The sequence below is a fragment of the Nycticebus coucang genome, chromosome 8 (assembly GCF_027406575.1).
Source record: "Nycticebus coucang isolate mNycCou1 chromosome 8, mNycCou1.pri, whole genome shotgun sequence".
Classification (NCBI taxonomy): domain Eukaryota; kingdom Metazoa; phylum Chordata; class Mammalia; order Primates; family Lorisidae; genus Nycticebus; species Nycticebus coucang.
This window is the reverse complement of record NC_069787.1, coordinates 101799420-101818791: the sequence shown is the minus strand read 5'-3', so window position 1 is coordinate 101818791 and position 19372 is coordinate 101799420. Positions and strand designations below refer to the sequence as shown.

The following is a 19372-nucleotide window of genomic DNA, read 5'->3' as shown; positions in this document are numbered from 1 at the left end:
AAACTCCTACTCACTCTCCAAAACCCAGCTTGCTTTCACCTTTTCTGTCAAGGCTTCTTGTCTCCCTCCATAGTTCCTCACTTTGCGCACACCTGCTTATTGATCTCTCCAGGGCCACAAAGGAGAGGTGTACCCCAGCCTATTTATGTTGGTCCCCACAGAAGGTCATGAGCTCTTTGAGGCTGTCCCAACTTTATAGCTATAGTTCTGGCCAGGTACATGAACTACAAATGAATCAAGAATGTCTTTCTAAAAAAGCACCTGGTGAAAGAAGGTCTTAGTCCCCTAGAATTCCAGCTCTTCCCTCTTGGCCTTGACCTTTACAACAATGTGGGGAATGTTGGCCTCTGATCTGCTCCAGTGCCACTAGCCCAAGTGCCCCCCCACGTAGCTATCACTCTAGTCATGTAGGGGACAGCTTTCTGGGAGGACTGTGTCAAGAGATGGCCTACATTACCACTCTGGGAAGTGGCCCAGGTCTGAGAGCCCTGGCACTGCCTCCCCGTGGATGGGCAGTGGGCACAGCCATTCACACCTGTATTCTGCTCCCCACAGGTACTGCTCTGGGCAGGCTCTGCTCCCCATGGGCATCCTGTGGGCCTGGACCTCACAGCAGGATTGCCGTGTGGATGCTTTGACACTCACCCCTGATGCAGGATTGGCTGTCCAGCCCAGCTCTGCAGTAGCCGTCCTGGTGTCCATTAATGTTTCTGTAGATTAAAATAAAAGAAATGGATGAGTCAGATGCATTGTTATACAGTGGGCTCAATGGTCACAAAGTTATTTATGATAATAAGTGTCTGTGCTAGAAGGATCTTTGGGCATTTTCAAGCCTAGGCCCCTCTGAGAAGCCCCAGGCTCAGAGAGCAAAAGTCTGCCAAGATCATGCGGCTCATGGCAGAGCTGGTTGCAGTTCTCAGGTCTCCTGAAGATAAGTCCAGTGCTCTCTCTTTAGTGACCCCAAGCCTCCTATGGGAGATGAAGTCATCTTGCACCTACCACTTAATCCAGCTTCTTCCCAGCTCACTCTCCCCAGAGACTCTTCCAGGGCCATGTGGACTATGTAGCCAAATTTAATTCCTTCTTCAGGAGTTTCTGGGCCACCTTCCGTCATCCCTCCTCCTCCCCACTGGGTTGCTTCTCCAATCTCTGCCTTCCCTCCTGTCTCCCCACACACTCTCCTCTTCCTTCCCATCAGGCATCTGCGTTGACACCTTTGGGCAACTTCCCAGCAACTTGTCTGCCCTCCTGCCCTTTGCCTCTGGGCCTAGATACACGCTCATCTCTTTCCCCAAGTCTTCGCCAAAAGTCTCAAGCAGCTTTGCAAAAGCCCCACCCAGAACACAACACATATCTCACACCCCAGCAGCCTACTGTGTCGGCAATGACATGGCAAGGGTGGCTGTAGCAGCCAGTTCCCTGGTGACCAATCTCTCTCTGGCACGGAAAGGGAAAGAGAGATGTCCTGACTCTTCCATGAGCTCCTGGGAGCCGTCAGGGGTAAACTGCACATATTTAAATTATACAATCTGGTAAGTTTTGGTATATAATTATACCCATGAAACCATTACCACAATCGAGATAATAAATACTATATTCACCACCTCCAAAAGTCTCCTTAGCCCCTTCGTAATCCTTCCCTCCCTAATGCTCCCAACTCACCTTGTGCCTGTCTCAGACAATGACTGATTTGCTTCCTATCATTACAGATTAAATGGCATTTTCCTCAAATTTTGTATAAAAGGAATCATATGGTATGTAATGTTTTCTTTTAAAAAAAAAATCTAGCTTCTTTCATTCAGCCTAGCTATTCTAAGATTCACCCATGTTGTTGTGTACACAAATCATTCTTTTTTCTTTTTTTGCTGAGTTGAACTCCATTGTATAAGACACTAGTTTACCCACTCACCAGTTGCTTTCCGTTTTGAGCTATTACATGGGTGTGTGAGCGTTCCAGTTCCTCCACACTTTCACTGACATTTGGCATGGTCAGTTGTTTTCAATGTTAGCTATTTTAATAGGTATGGAGTGGCATACCAGTCTGGTCCTAACTTTCATTTCCTTATTGATTAACAATGTTGAACAACTTGTCACATGTTTATTTGCCATCCATATATCTTCTTTGGTGAAGGGTCTAAAGTGTCTCAGATATTTTTTCCAATGTAAAAAATTAGGTTGTTTATTTTCTCATTGAGTTAGAGAGTTCTTTATATATTCTAAAAATACAAGTCCTTCGCAAATATTTTCTCTTACTCTGTGGATGGTATTTTCATTTCTTGACAGTGTTTTTCAAAGAGCAGAAGTTGTTAATTTGAAGTCCAATTTATCAATTTTTTTCACTTATGGTTTAGTGCTATATCTGAGAAATACTTGCCGAAGCCAAGGTCACAATGATTTTTTCTCTCTCTTGGATTTATAATTCATTTTGACTTAATTTTTTGTATAAAGAGAAAGGTATGGATCAATGAAGTTACTTTCCATGTGGATATCCAATTACTCCAGAATGTGGATATCCAATTACTCCAGAGGGACACCACTTAAAATTTACACCGTGGTGCCATATAGACTGATGCAGATGTCCTATTGCCCTGGATTCCCTAGAGTAGGTATCAAAGGAACAGGGATAGCACAACCTAACTGCCTAGGTGCAAAGCAGACAGGAGTGGATAAAATACAAATGACGTGTTGCTGTAGAATGTTTCTCCTCTGTGTCCTGCACTGCCCCTTTCCACCATGTGAACTGCCCTCCCATGCTCACTGCTTGGAGCAGAGAAGAGCATGGGAAGAGATGTTAATGTGTCTCTTGGGCCCACTGTGAACTAAAAGGACTTGTGGCATAAACCAGGTTTTGGAAGGATTACCTATGGGCAAGACTGAGAGAATGAAAACAGAAGTGATTAGTGAGGGTCTGTGCTAAGAAAAGGGGCTCCCCATCCTCTCACTGCCCAGTGTTCAACTCCAGAGAGCTGCCACCTCTGAGGAGAAGTGCTGGGAGTCCGGCCAGGACACAGGGCCTCGGCCATGCAGATTCCCAGAGTGGGGGATGGACGTGGCAATTAAGGAAGCACAGGGACCTGAGGGCCTGATGGGCCAAAGGAAGGGGACCCAGACCACCCAACGTGACCTGCAGAGGATATCAGCCAAGGTCATGTGGGGTCTGGGGCATCTCAGTGGGTATCTGTGTGGACAAAAGCCAACAGAGCCAGGGAGCACCCACCTTCCTCCACACCGAGCACTTTGCAGCCTGCCTATAACCTGGACACAATGGGGCCTCAAACTGGAAACTGCTGTGGGTTAAAGTGAATGGAGCAAGCTGCATTTCCTTGCCCCCTTTGAGTTTGGGCCAGACTAAGAGCTGCACTCTGTGCACATCTGAAGGAACACAAGCACTGAGCAGCTTCTGGAATTTGTTTTCTTCTCCATTCTTCTGACAGCTGGGGAGGCCGTCCCCGCATGGAGCGACCCTCCCTTCCCCCCATCTCCACTTCACACACTAATAATGATCATAATGGCACACCGAATTTACATAATACACTTCTCAGAAGACACTCCATGAGACTCCATAGGAACTCATCTCCATGATTATTAAAATGCCTCTGCCAGGTGGGCCTGAAGCAGGGGAACCTGACCCTGTGAGGTAGAGGGGGAAAGCGGAGCACAGAAAGGAGCAGAGCTTTCCACAAAGTCACACAGCCTCCACCCTGGTCCATCAGGCAGACATCTCTGCACTTCCAAGGGGCTCTGCTGAAGCTCTGGGGGGAGGGGGAGACAGGAGTGGGAGGTCCTTGTTCATAAAGCCAGGAAGCCACAAAAACTCCAAAATAATGTATCCCCCAGTCCAACATGGGATCACGTTGAAGGGGCAGCGAGCGGGAGGGATGCTGGCTCTGAGGTAAGCAGAGTCCAGTATCAGAAAAATAGGAATAAGCCTTTACCCCTAAATCTTTCAAAGGCATCTTTGTTCTGTTAACCTCATAAATATAATCTGAGACTTCATAATGGTCATAGTCACCTGCTTAGGGCTGTAATCGAATCTGCTTCTAAATAATGCTTTCCATCCACTGTACTGGACAGAATTTGCAGCAAGAAGAATCCATTTCTCTCCATCCTGCCCAACTTGGAGACAGAGACCATGACACCGTAAACCAGCCACTCGATATGATTAAGGGCAGTTTCTTTTCTGGCACCGAGGGCGCCTGATGGCACTACACTCTGGTGGGGCTGAGTAAAAGTGATTTGAGGAGGTTTACGTCTCCCTGGAGAGGAAGAGAGCGTTCATTTGCATTTATAAAGCATATTGAGAGTTCTGGAAGAAAGTTATGGTGGAAGCACAATTAAATATTTACCATCGCTTCTGTTCCCACACAGCGGCATGGGGACCAAACCAGCTGGAAGTACACGTGCTGCTGTCAGATCTGAAGGCGCCTACAGGGGACACGACTCTGCGACCCAGGCCCACCACCTGGCCTCTGCCTTTGGGGGGCACTCACTCACTGCTGGGCGGGAGGGGAATACACAGTGTGGAGAGGGAGCTGCTGTGGGCAGCCCGGGGCCAGGTGCCCCTTCCACCCTGAGTGGACGTGTGACCTCATTCATGTCCTACAATGTCCTCCAGACCTCCTCTCCTTTCCCTCTCTCTCCCCTGCCTCCTCACCCACAGAATGGGGCTAGCGCTAGTTAGCTGACAGAATTACGGGGAGGTAGAGGCTAAAGCACCAAAGAAGACGTGGTATTACTATTATTATAACTTAAATCGCTGCAAGTTTCAGTTTCCTTAACTATGAAAAAAATAGGACAATATGGTATCTTCTTCTACAGCATCGATAAGGTAGCTACAGGAATCTAATGGTGTCAGATGGCTCCCAATATCTAATCCACTTTCTTCCTTGCATTGTTGTAAAGACCAAGGACTAATATGTGCTGGGGCCATAGCAATGCATACAAATTCGAGGTGCCCTCAAGGAATTCTTGGCTTAGTTAGGTGAGGGAAGGATGAGAAGCAAAGTCATACCTGTCTTCCTATTCCGGTTGAGCCCACAAGCAGGTGACTGGAAAACTAAAGGAAATAGGCAAAATACTTCTGTATGTGGGGGTAAGTGAGCCTGTCCCCAGATGGAGAGTCAGGGCACAGGGAGCTGCTTGTGGTTTTCTGGATGGGGTGGGCAGTGCCGAGGAAGGCAGAATGGAGTATCAACCCTGTCTCTCGGGTCAGAGATGGGACAGTGATTCCCAGGGGCAAGAAGGGGAGTGCAAAGACAGGGTGAAGGGAGCAAGTGGGACCCATCCCAAATAGGCTGGAGAGTGGAAAGACAGTAAGGCTGACCCAGGAGACGGGAGGGGCTTCTGGCTTCTGGCTAAGATTGGCTTGCCTGGCAAGGATCTGAGAACAACGGTGCGTAAGGTGAGTAAGGAGCCTGGCAGAAAGTTCCCGTCTTCCCAGGGAACATTTCCTGTAGAGGTTTCAGTCTGGAAACCCTCAGTGAGGTCACTGCCTGGGGAGTGTGGGTGTAGCACCAGATCTGAACCCCATGAGCTCCAATAGGTGGCTGCTGCCTGGCTCTCAGGCAGGTGCTGCTTCTGCCTGGATTGGCACCTTGATACCCATCACAGTGAAGGAGAGATAAATAAACCCTCTTCTTAAAGCTCTGCCATTCTTTGTGAAGAGACATTAATCAGATGTTCAGCTGAAGTATTTACAGTGGTACAAAATATGACATACACAGACAGATGGAATAGTGGCTTCCAGGCCTTCTCTACCCAATGCCTCATGTGCATTTGGTAAGTCCACAGACCTTCCAGGCAAGACAGGATCAGTGCCACTGAGCAGTTATTTCCCTATATTGCCCCCTGGGGCCCACAGAGCTGCTTTTTTTTTTTTTAATAATAAACATGCAATGCGTGGGCCATACTGAATTTAAAATAGAGTTGAAACATTTCTCTTTTTATATATTTCAGATTGATATGAGGGTACAAGTAATTGGCTTACATTGTTTGTAATTGTTAGGTATAGTCCAAGTTTTAGTTGAACACTTCACCCAGGAGGTGTATCATTTACCCTTACTCTGTGCCCATTAGGTGGTAGCACAGAAACGCCCTCCCTCCTCCCCTCTCCCCACCCCCCATCTCCCTTCCCTCCCTATAGCAAAACAGTTGTGTTTTTCTCTTGTGTGGGAGTATAGTTGTTCATCTGTTGGTTTCATGTCAGTGTTGAATACATTGGATAGTCACTTTTCCATTCTTGTGATACTTAGGAGGACCTTCTCCAAATCTATTCAGGTAAGTACAAAAGATGCAAAATCTCCATTTTTCTATAGCTGAATAGTATTCCATGGTATACATATACCATAGTTTATTTATCCATTCATGAGTTGATGGGCACTTGGGTTGATTCCACATCTTAGTGATTGTTTGAGTTGAGCTACGATGAACATTCTAGTGCAAATGTCCTTATGATAAATATTTTTTTCCTTCTGGGTAGATACCCAGTAATGGGATTGCAGGGTCAAAAGGAAGGTCTATTTTTAGTGCCCACAGAACATCTTAAGCCTGGAAGCTACAACAGAGCTCCTGTTATGCAAATACAGAGAGCAGAGAGTCAGCCCACTGCAGACAAGGCAAGTGGGGGCCCTAATCCCCTCCCTCAATCTTTGCAAAGGATCCTCGGAAGGTGGTAGACAGGGGTTCAGGTATCCCTTTAACAGAGGCTTTCTGAGTAGCTCCCATGGCTAGTGGGAGAAACGTGTAGGCACCAGAGATAGAACAGAGAATGGACAGACATCCCAGGCCTCAGGGAGCTTGCAGTAACACAGGAAACAAAGATTGTCCAGTAACCATGGAAAAAATCTGCGACTAGAGCCTCGGTGAGTGGCAAGACGGCAGAATCATAGGGACAGGGTCAGCACTGAATAAAACGGCAGGTACATGGAGCTGGCCAGCAGCTGGCACTCTCCCTTTCTTTCCCAGCCCTTGGCTATTAAAAGCCCAGGGACCACCAACATCCCCTTCACATGCACACTCACGTACACACACACACACACACACACACACACACCTGCCCTAAGATTGAGTCCATACCAGCAAGAATAGGATATATTAAATAATAAAATAAAAGCCCCCAGTCCCAAATCCAGACTGTGCTGGGTACCAAGAATGTGCATGGCTAGGCCCTCTGCCTCTCCCAGGGGTCACTGCGCTGCCCTCCAGACCTGGTCTCCATGTGCCCTGCTTGCTGGATGATGCCCACATGGCTCCTCAGATGGCCCCCTGTCCTCCTGACCTCCAGCTCCCATGGCAGGGTCCCAGCAGTAAAAGCATCTAAGCCCCAGCTCTGCACCATGCCCAGACCTCCTGCTGCCAGTGCAGATGGGCTTGGCTGTAATCTCACCCCTAGCTCTCTGAGTTGGCCTCAAGCTGCCTGCCTGGACCAGGGGAAGGAGAGCTTTTGCCTGCTCTGGCCTTTGAATGGAGCTGGTTGTCCATGAACTGTGAAGGGCCGCAGCTAAGCCCAGGGGCCTGTGTTCTAGCATGACAGGCCCCGTTCTGAGCCCTGCACGGCTAGGGAAGCCCTGGAGTAAATGTTCCATTTCCCATATGTCTCCCACCATCTGAATCTTCCCCCTACATCAACTCTCTCCTTTTTCTTCACTGCCCCATCCAAATTTTCCTATCATGCATCCCTGGAGCCCAGGTGTGAAACCTAAGAGGCATTTTGCTTTGATTTCTTCCTCTCCCTTACCCTCTTATCAACTCAATCACCACATTCCAATGACTCTCTGCAGCGTCCTGTTCAGCTGTGTCTTCCTGTCCACTCTGAGCTATGTGTCTGAGTCCAGGGCTTCACTCCCTCACGTTGCAACCACCATAGCCAATTCCTCACTGGCATCTCATCCCAAAGCCCCATCTGAACTGTTCCCCAGGCAGCTGCCAACCTCATCTTCTGAGATGAATGTACATAGTTCAGCTTTTTTGAAAGTCACCTGGCCACACTGAAGAAAACCTTATAAAATCTCAGGTCTTCTGGCACCCAGAAATTTCACTGCCAAGAATGTGTCCCATGGAAATAATCCCAAAAGAAAACAGAACAAGAAGCCCTACGTTGTGAAGATATTCCCTGCATTATTACTGCGAATATGGGGAAATCGGGCCAGCCCCTCTGGGGGAGTGGGGGGACAGCAGAGTAGGTTCACACTCCTGGAGGGCTGTGAAGACGGTGTAGTGATGTGAACTGCGTGAGCAGTGAAACGTGAAGCAGGCAGCAGAACATGTGTCCCTCACAGATGCCACTAAGGGGACGGGGGACAGATAAACAGCAATCAATCCAGGTATGAAAGCTAAAAGGGAAAACAGCTGCTGCTGCGCCAAGGATGCTGGTTTGCAGACAAGCTTTCTCATGCTGCTTTACAGGACCGAATTCAGAAATAAAAGTTTAACCAACCTTCAAAAAATACCTCTTTCATCAGGTCTCACCCCTCTACTTTCTCTCCACTAACTCCGAGATATGCCACAAATACAGTATCTGGCCTTCAAGAGCCTCTGGTCCAAACCCACATCTTCCAAATTGATCTTCAATTCCCCAAAGGAATGCTCTCTTCCAGCTCTCCACTTCTGCTCACCTTGTTCCTTCAGCCCGGAATGTCTTCCTCTACCGCTCGCTATACCTGCAATCTTAGGTTTCAAGACTCCCCCAGCCGTGCCCATGCAGGTCCTTCTTTCTCTGAACAACTTGCACTGTTTGAATTGTCAGTTTCAGTATTGCTTTGGGATTTTTTTCTCCTCAAGTATATTCTAAGCACCCTGAAGTGGGAGAGTGGTAAGTTGTGTCCCACAGAGTTTACTCAGATGCCCTCATAAAATAGAAATGGTCACTAAGTCCTGAAGATCTGGGTTCAAAGCCCCAGCTCCACAGCTGACAAGCAGATCAAGTCATGTCTGAGTGTCAGAGCCCGCACCTGTAACATCCTGCCAGGAGCCAACAGGGCTAAGCCCAGAAACAGGCTCTGTGTTTTCTTAAGAACACTCATTTGACTAACATTTATTTACTGTCCTCGCCAAGTGTAAATTGCTAGGCAAATGGAAGCTATTATTGTATAAATCTCCATTGAGCATTGTGTAGTAATGGCCAGTGAGACAGAGAAACAAGCCTAAGGAAACTGAATGAGACAACCCAACTCATCTGCTGATGGACTGAGTCTGAACAGGCATTTAAATTATAAAATAAACTGTGAAATTTGCTCCTTTAAAGGACATGCAGATCATCACAGTCCTCCCCACCACGCCCTTCTCCTTCTGTTTCTTTTGTTTCAAGGAGCAATTAATCATGGAAACTAGAAAGAAGCCACAGCGTAGATTGGGCTGCAGCACAGAATTGGGCTGCAGCACAGAAATGCTCTTCAAGGCGCTAGGACAGGCGCTAGACCTGGCCTTAGTTCACGAGTGGCACAGGCTGTGAACAAACGGGGTGGCCCAGAGGCACAGTTCTTATTTCTCTTCCGAGGTAGGCTCCCAGGGAAGCAGACCAGAGTATGGGGACATGACAAGGTCTTTTCAGTGTAAGGAGCTGGGGAGAAGCTGAAAATAAGCTCCAAAATGGCTGTGTTCTATGCTCACCCCAACTTTGGGCTTAGTACATGGTTTGTAAGGGTCCTTCACCTCTCTGACTCAGGGGGTCTCTTAGGGCTCCTAGTTCTTAGGGTGGTATCTGAGAAATTCAACAAGAAACTAAAGGGGACCTTGGAAGCCAGGGCAGCCTTGCTGCCTCCTGAATCTCCAGGTCTGGTCCTATGGTGATTTAGCAGTATGTATGCTTATAATATAATGCAAGCGCTTTTTACTAATAAAATATAGATCTCACTTTGGAACTGGTATTAGTTTCTTAGGACTGCTATAACAAAATTCCACAGCTGAAACTTTAAACATCAGAAACCTACTTTCTCACAGTTTTGGATACTAAAAATCTAAAGCCAATGTTGGCAGGACAGGGCCCTGCTTCCTCTGAAAGAGTAGGGAAAGATCTTCCCTGAGTCTACCATACTCTAATGTGACTTCATCTTTACTAATTGCAGCTGAAATAACCCTTTTACCAAGTAAGGTCAATTGTGAGGTATTAGCAGTTGGGACTTCAACATACATTTTTGCAAAGGACACAATTCAGTCCATAACAAGAAGGTTAGGATGCTGAGAAATAGGCTGTCAGATTCTTCCAACAAGTACCAGGGCCCTGTATCAAGAGCTTGGGGGATACAGGAATGAAGAAGGCCAAGTGCCTCCTTCAAAGACATCAGTTCTAGCAGGCAGGGGGCAGTCTCTGTTTGCTCCTTGGGACCACTTCTCTGCCCTGCTTTTCCCAGCAGGCAGCTCCTGGTAGATGTCTGCACGATGTGGTGAGAATGAGGGGTTGAGGTGGCAGAGGATGGTGGCCTTCCCCTGTAGCTGCAGTCTTTGCCTGGTTCTAAAAACATGACTCCCTTCCCTTGTCCTTTAGGTCTCAGGGTGGTAAAGCCTCCCTGCTATTGCTGGTCAGTTCCCAAGCGTTTTATTTTCCTTGTTTCCTGTCTTTAACTCTGTGCAAACCTTTACACAGTCTCTTCATGAATCTCCTCTCAATCACCTCTTTCTACTGTGCCATCTGTTTCTGCCAGACCCTTGATGATACTCAGGGCTTCAATTAGTAGCCCCTGGTAGGCAGCACCCACATCTCTAATAACCCTCCCCACTGAGATCTGCTGCACTGCACACAAGGAGACAGCCACATGCCAGCATGGCCATGCCCTGACCACACTGGACTTAGATCAGGTAGAGGGTGTGAGTCTCAGCTCCACCACTGTCTGGTTTATATGACCTTGAGAAAATTACTCAGACATCGAAGGCTTGTGTTCAGCCATCCAGTAAATGAGGATAATAATGTCCATTTCACAAAACATTTGAGGGAAGTCAGTAAAATATTATTTACCAAGAACTTATTGCAGACTCTATCAAGTGGTAGTTGGTCTGCAAAGAGCAGTCATCTTTATGTTTCCACAGTTGGTCCTGGGGTGGGAAGCAGAACCTTTCATGGGCCCAAGGTCCTAAGCTGAACCCAACGAGACTGGGCCACATCCCTAAGGCTCACTCTGGAGGGTAGGCTTTGGCTCCCTGAGTCTTGGCTCCCAATCCACCCTTTCAGCCTCAGTTGATTAAGAAACCACAATAAGCCCTCCTGCCACACTCTGATTTCTTCTCAGCCACCCCTGCTTGACCCCAGACAGAGGCACTTGGTGCAATCTCAACATCGCCACATGCACCCTGAAGGGGGAATCCAGGATGGGCAGAAATCTCGGCAAGAGCCTCTCTAGCTCACTGCTCCTAAAGACCAAATGGACCCTATGTGGCCCCATCTGGGTCTGAAGCAATGGGGAAGGCTGCCAAGGAGGAGTCCAGATAGCCATGCGGTCCACCTTCGCTCCCAACATACACTATGGCACAGGAACAGTGCTGGGCTTTGGGGATATTCAGTGTTTTTCTCTGTGCCCAGGTGCCCATGCAGAGCATAGGAGGCTGACATTAAGGGGGCTCCAGCCACTGGCTATGCTCTGGACAGAGCCACATCCCAAGCACAGCACTCTCAGTCTGGCCCTCCTCTGTCTCTGGCCCCTTGGCCCCAGCCCCTGGAGATGGAAAGTAATTGCCTATGCCCTCCTACAGCACGATCTGGGGGTTGCAGCTCCTCTCCTTTGCTGGAGGCAGAGACTTTCTGAACTAGCTGGAGATAAATGTCCATGTAGGGCTCTGCCTGGGAGTGGTGGTGCAAGGGTAGGGGAGGCCATAGACCTGCACCTCCCACTGGATCCTTGGCCCACCCTGCCCACAATGCGGCAGGCCCTGTAGCCTCAGCTAAGGAGAGCATGAGTGCCTCGGCGGGGGTTTCATGGCAGACAAGTACACAGCTGAAGAATCTCTGGCTTGGGAACAACAGGGCTGGGATGTGTGTTCCTCTCCTATCTACGGTTCTGTGTGCCAGCAGAGAGTACATCCTCTTTGGAAGCAAACAAGAAATTAAGACAAAAAGTCTTCTCTTGCATCTACATCCCCTGGAGGAAGGGTGAGAAAACTGCTCAACTGTCCCTTTGAGTTTTTCCAAAGGGCCAAAGCCAGGCTGGTGCTTCAGAGCAGGGGCAGCGGTGACCACAATATCAGTCCTGCTGCCCTCCCAGAGAGCAAGCTGCTGATCTTTCTGACGTATCAGGCCTGACAAGTTCATTCTTTACAGTCACATGATTTCAATCATATCCTTGGTGAAAGCTTAGTGCTGGGGCTGCCCTCAGGAGGCTGTTCTCATGACAGGCCACACCCAGGGCTCTGTGCACTCTGTCATCTTAAGGCCTGTGTCCCTGCTGCGGCCGCTCACTCCTCATGCTCCCACTGCTGAGGGGGGCCCACGTCTGCCTTGCGACAGCTCCACAGCCTCAGCACAGCTTCCTGTCTCCCCACAGCTGACGGATGGAGGAGGGGCGCCGTGGGTGCCAGCTCTGAGAGCTGCTCTCCAGCAACAGCAGCCCTGAGCAATGAGACCGAACACAGGGATGGGGACATGGAAGACCAAAAGCCTTCTATTTGGGGTGCAAAAAATCCCAGGCAGCCACAGTCCTTTTGCCTTCCACTCCTTCTACCTTAGCCCCCTCTCCCACTTCTGTATCCTCCTCATCCTTCAGGATGGCCAGACATCTCATATCCACGGGTGTCCTTCCCATATCTGAAAATATGCCACAGCCAGAGAACCGAGAAGAAAGCTGGATCTCACCACCCTGGCTGGAGGCCCCAAGACTGCTCTCGCATCAAACATCATAGGCAGAAACCAAACTGGCCAGACTGTGTTCAGTGGGCACAGGCTGATCTGGGGCCCAGGAATGGTTCCCACCCACCCCAGGCCATCAGGCTTCCATGGGCATTTACTAAGGCTGGCAGGTCCTTCCCAAACCTCCCCTTCTCTTCTCCTACCCCAGATTCCTCCCTGACACAGGCCATACTTTTCTTCCAACCAACCCAACAGCAAAGGAAGAGATGGGCAGAGAGAGGAAAGAGAACTACACAGGGATGCCAGGATCAAGGGATATTCTTTAAATCAGCACCCCAGCATGCTGATGGCACAGGCCTGGCCAGAAGCGCACTGCTGCTCAGTGCTTCACCTATTTGCATTTTTGTGGCAAGAGTCAAAGACCTATTAAAATTTAGGAGCCTGGCATTTTCCAGTCTTCCAGAACCATGAATTCTAAGGAGATTAAATCTGTTTGCCCCAGCCACTGTGACAGACCAATGAGTTTGCGCTGACGGCACACGGTAAGAACTGTGCATAATAAACCTGCTGCCTCCTGCTCCTGGTGGTACAACGACAAAGGCCTCTCACTTTGCAGGGGATGCGGCACCCAGGGCATCAATCACCTTGGAGAAGAGCAGGGACGAGAGCCCGCATGCCCATGCAAAATGACTCTCTGCAGCACTAATGAAGGCCGGCGATGGATGGTGGCCTGAGCTCGTTAATCAGAAGGACCATGCTGCCGTCTGCCTTTCCCTGCCAGGCCTTCGGGCCCTCAGTACTGACTGATCTGTGGCACGGTGGCTCTCAGATGGCATGGGGACTGGGCTGTCGCCCTGGGGCCCCTGCATGCATTTCCGGAGAAATGGTTGTGGTGTGGCGGCTTAGGGATGTGCCAGGTAAGGGACAACCAGTCAAGAGAAGGGAGTGGGGGCTGGTCTGGCAGCCTTCTGATTTTGCCTGGACACATCCAGACCAGACTGGTGCTGCTGAGGCCCCAGGAGCTGCTTCAGCCTGCCACTGCCCTGGGAGACTGACACCGGCTGCTACTTCCTCTTCCCAGTGTCTGCCCTTCCCGCTGCTGCTATGCAGGGCTGCCGCCCCATGGGTACCGCCGCCCCGTGGGTACTGCCGCTTCCTGGGTACCGCTGCCCATGAGTTCTGCTTTCCTCACATTCAGCCTTCGTGGCCTACCTCATCACCCCTTCTCCACTCCAGAGAACCAGGTTGGTCTACTGCAGCCCCCAGACTCCTACCTGGGTCCCCCAGACAGAAGCTATCCTCATCATACTCTGGCCCTGCCCCACACATTCCTCCGGTCCTCTAAGGCCCCACCCTCACCCCTCTTACCCACTCTGGGCCTCCCTGACCACCCAGTCTCAGCCTTCCTTCCCCCAGAAGATGGAGCCCACCTCACATGGACACCCCCGCCAGCGTTCCATGGCCTGCCTTCCATGTTACCCTCTCTGAAGTTTCCTGTTCCAGTTCCCTGCAGGCTCTGAGAACAGTGCCAGCAGCTCCACTCTCACCCACAGGGCCCTTGCACTTCACAGGGCACCTTGCATCCAGTGACGCCCCATTATTACAACCACTAATGGTCAATGGGCCATCCCTGACTCATATATCAGGCCCCAGCATTCAAAGGCTATACACAAAGGATGAGTGGCAGACCACCTTTCCTCCAAATGATGCAAGACCCCAGGTGTCACCATTCAGGGCGGGATTCAGTCGCTCTCTGCTTTTCATGATCTCTCTCTGTGCCATGGGGTCAAGGGATCAATGGACCACTAAGAGCAGAGGAGCAGCCTAATGCGAGTACAGCTCACTCTTGGCCGTGAGATCACATTCTGCCCTCCCCTAGCCATGTAGTTGTGGGGGTCAATGGGGTGCTGCCCAAGACCCCTCCACCCCTCCAGCACTGCCCTCTCACTCCACAGATGCTTCTACTCTCAGGAATGGACCTTTTGCCATTCTATCCTTCCTTCCTTGTCAGGGAAAGCATATCCATTCCTGCCTGTAACTCATGATCCCACGCCCGCCCCCCCAACCCCCACCCTTTATCACCAAGATATCTGGAGAGAGACCTAGGAAGATTTCTATTTGTGTTTCCAGATCAATAGCATTGACTGGCTCTTGGCATCTGGCATTTCCTGAGATCCCAAATAGTCCTGATGCCATAGATGCCCTCTCCAGGAGCCTCACCAACTCTCACAGTGAATGCCTCTATGCAGGATGCCTCCAAAGGGGTCTGAAGCTCCAGGCAGAACTCCCTTGCTGACCTCAGAGGTGTCCTGCTGGCTTCCTATAGCTGGAGGCGAGCAGGCCGCAGAGGAGTCCTCCTGCCCTCCTGCCCTCCTGCCCTCGTGCCCTCCTGCCCTGGCTGTGAGCATCCAATCTCCTGCTGTAGCAGGAAAAGAGGCCAGAAGGCCTGGGCCTAAAACCCCCAGAGCAGCAGCTGCCACACTCCCCAAACTTCACAGACTTAGGGACTAAGTAAGTTCCATATCACAACCCAGATGCTACTTAGCTGCTAGATTTAGACATTTTATAGAATCTTTCTCACGTATACAAATAAGGTAAGATTGGAGAGGGGTGGCCCTCTACATGCTGGTGTGTCCAAGGGAACAGAGTAGGAGACAGCAGACCCTGCTGTGCGGGGCCTCTCTCTGCCCAGTCTCCCTGGACAGGCAATGGATGGGGTGGGCTGATTGCTTAGGCCCTTCTGGTCTAAGGCCTGAGGCTTACATCTGAGTAGAGCTTCAAGTACACATCCCAACCTCTTAACAATGCCAGTCAGAAGCAACCTGAAGTCTCTACTTCCTCTTTAATGCTAGAAGTTCAAGGGGTGAGTCACTGGTCCAGCTGGTCTTAAATTGTGTCTACAGAGGGCAAAAGTTTCCTGGAGAGACTGGAGCCTCAAGCTTCTCCATCCTTCTGCTGAGGCCAAATGACAGCAGCAATTCTCTTCCCTCCGAACTGACAAAGGGCCTGGAAGTCTGGTCACGTCTTCTGGCTCAGATGTGATGGGCTGATCCAGACTTCACATGCCCATTCACCCACTGCCTGATATTCAAATGCAGTGGGGGACGGGGCCCCAAATCTGGGTCTGGCTCTCATTTCCGAGCCCTCATGGTTTACAAAGCTCCAGAGGCCTGGTGCACTTCTCCACCCCAGCCTGAGCCTCTGATTTTCTTGTTAGTTGGTTCTAACTTTCAGAAGGCTGGCCCCTGGCATTCCTAACTGTCCCCTTCTCTGTGGCAGCCTGTGCATTACGAGGGCCATGACCTCACGAGTGTTCTCTTCCTCAGTGCCCATGTTCCTGGTCCCATTAGCTTTTCTCCCAGCCTCTGTCACCTTGCCTGCACTGTCCTCTGATGGGCCAGCACCTGCCATTGTGCTTTATGAGCTCTGCCTGGTCTGACGTTACCAGTGGAAAAAGAGCTGTCACCTCCCTGGTGCCAGTGGGGGGTGGCGGGTGGGGGTGCTGCACATTCTATTTCTGTTGATGGATCCATCTCAGGACCACACGACTGCCTGGGAAGCCCCAAGGCAAAGGCAGGCTCTCTTCATCTCCCCACCAGTGTCCTTATGAATTCCACCAAGCACCCTCGGACTCTCCAGGAGAGACTTGGCTTTTGGATCCACCACCCGTAGGACCTGAAGGACTCCGACAAGCAGCTCCCCTTCCACGCTGTGGGTGCCCCCGCCCAGCCCCTTCTCGGCCCTCTGCTTTCCTCCCTCTGTGTCTCCCAGTCCCTCCTCTCCTCCCTCTTTGTGCTGTTGTTGCTGTTAATACGGTGCTTCTGGGATGAATAGTGTTTTCAGCTCCAGCCAGGAACACATCCGGCCTTTCCCAGCCCTGCCCCATCCTCACCATACTGGAGCTCTGTGGAGAGTTGGGCCAGACAATGGGCCAGTGGGCTCACTGGAGAACTCACAAAAGCCCCACTTTCCCCGACACAGCCCAGAGTGACAGGCACAGGGAACAAATCCCCCTCCCCGCAGGCTGCCCGCGTGGGATACTATGAATTCCACCAAGGGGCATGGGCCAGGCCCTCCGTCTGGGGAGGGCCTGGGGGCATGGGGATTCTGGGCAGCATGGCTAGAGCCCTGGGCCCAAGACAGCCAATGGCAAGGGCCAGGCCCTCCGTCTGTCAGTTCCCAGAGCTGCAGGTAATGCAGAAGGCCCCCATTCTCACATTCACTGGGAATGTCAGCACCTCCATGTTGACGCTGATGCACGTAGCTGCATACGCAGAAGGTCCCATGCCATGTGTTCACGATCTGAGAGAAGGAGATTTGCACTGTGGTCTCTAAGGGAGGAACATGTCCAGGGAAGGGTCAGACACAAAGCACAAGGCCATGTCTGTCTGCTGGGAGAATGGGCAAAGGGGTCAGCGACAGAGTCAGCAAAGGAAGATGGGAGTGAAACCATCAGCCCGACCACCAGCTCTCCCTGCAGCACTTATAGGAAGAAGACAACCTGAAAAGTTCTTGGTCCCTAACCCTGCACCAGGGGACCCTGGATTTACGGGACCAATAGACCATGAATTTAAACAAGGCTTAGAGAGGTAAGGCCATGTTCTAGCAGGCTGGAAAGGGGCTCTAGTGGGTATGTAAGGCAAACACAGTATGGAGAATTATTTCTGACTCCCAATGATAGCTGCTGTGGACATGTCCCAAGGCTTCTGTGAATTTTTAAATTGAGTAATGCAACTGAGTTCTACTCTTTCCTGAAAGGTGTCTATTCTCTCTACCTTCTCATGATTTCCATCACCAGTACTAGCTGGCTTTCTTGGAAGGGAGGGGGTTGTCTCTCCCTCACTTCATGAGATTTCTCTAATGCATGTAACATAATGATAATAAGTGGCAAACAGCAAAGCAACTGCATCCCTCCTGTCAGGTATCTTGGTGCCTGTAAGTCAAATTCATATCTCAGCAACCTTTACTCTGCGACAAGCAAATCTCAGTGTTGGGATGGCCAGCAACAGCAGAGCCGTGTTTTCTTTATCTGTCATCAAGTACCAGGGCCTACCTGCACTTCCTTCAGAAAAATGATGCAAAACTTTGTGCACCAGCGAAGGAAGACACACACCTTCTTCCCTTAAAGGACCACCACCTAGCTGGCCAAGGTATAGCTAAGAGAATGCTGGAGTTAGAGTCAAAAGACACGCTGGAGTCTAACCCAGCCAGTGTGGGTGATGCAGTGTGCTGCTGGGTAACACACACAACCTCTTTGAGCTCCAGTTCATCATCAGTAGCATGGGTGTCATATACCTGTTCACCAGGTCAATTTGAAGATCAAACAAAGTGCTTTCTGGGTACTGTTTAGCACTGTACCTGGCCCGCAAAGATAAGTTATCAGTGCTACCTATTATTACACCTAAATGGTTAGATAAAAAATTAAGACACATGGGTTTTTTATAAATAGCCCTTATCTAGACTTTAAAATTCACAAAATATTTTCACAGGCATTATCACATATTCAGGATCCCATTCAGAGATAAGCACTGGCACTACTGCTTGAGATCTCATTATGTACACTGAACAGAGTCCCATCAGTGGAATGTGGCTCAGCTTGCTTTCCCTGGACCTCTGGTGGGACAGTCTGTTGGGTTGGAAGCAGCACAAGTCTAGATAAAGTCCTCTAGCCCAGTCCTGAAGCCACAAGATCCTTAGTTTGCCAGTGGCCCACCTGCTATGATGGTCCACACTGGTGGTCTGCAAACTTTATGTGTTAGGCTTTGTGGGCCATGAGGCCTCTCATACAGCTAGTTGGCTCTGCTGTTGCTGCCGCAGCATGCAACATGCTGCAGCCTGGGTTTGGCATGCAGGCTCTAGTCTGCCCACCTCTAGGCAGCCAAGGGCTCTGGCCTGGACAATTGTGCTGACAGATTTATTCAGTGATATTTAAATTTTTTCTTGTAATTTTTGATCAGCTACTTATTTTATTGTGCAATTAAAAAATGCCTTTATACTATCAATATACTACAATTATCTACAGAAGCCCGTGTGACCCCCAAAACACCAGAAAGACACCAGCTGGGACCCTGGGGATACTGAGTGAACAAAAGTAGAATTAAATAAGGTTCATATTCACAAGCCATCTAAGCAAAGTATACCTACAGAAGATGACTGGCCTAATTCTGGTCTATGATGCTGTCCTCTTGGGCTAAATAATTTCAACCCAATTCCAAAAGGAAATCTGAGACCTTCCTAAAGAGTATAAAGGGAAACAGGAGGAACACAGGAACACAAGCCTCCTTTGCTGCTAAGGAATTTGCAGAGGAACGTGTATAATTAGTGTTTGTCAGCTGGGGGTCTGTAGACTCGGCACATCAATGGGAACGCACCACCACGGGAGCGCTTTAGAAGGGCCAGGGGCCTTGGGCTCTGGGAAGAGACCCCTCTGATCTGATGGGAACTGCCAATCAGGGGCATGATAAAGGCAATCAGCCGAGAGAGAATGCAATGCAGAAAACCCAGGTGGCACGGGAGTGAAGCTAGCAGATGGCAAGGAGGCTTCAGAAGGGAAGCCAACAGCAAGATGCTCAATCAAAACAGGCCAAAGACTGCCCTGGAACC

General features: G+C 49.9%; 1 protein-coding gene across 2 annotated transcripts in view; it reads right to left on the bottom strand.

The window, feature by feature from the left end:
* The window catches only part of EPHB1 (EPH receptor B1), a 449583-nt gene that overhangs the window by 310999 nt on the left and 119212 nt on the right, over positions 1-19372 (bottom strand). For both annotated transcript variants that reach the window (XM_053600199.1, XM_053600198.1), the window contains exon 2: positions 646-710. In XM_053600199.1, coding sequence (XP_053456174.1) covers positions 646-702 — 57 coding nt within the window. In that variant the 5' untranslated portion in view covers positions 703-710. The remainder of the gene's footprint in view (positions 1-645; positions 711-19372) is intronic.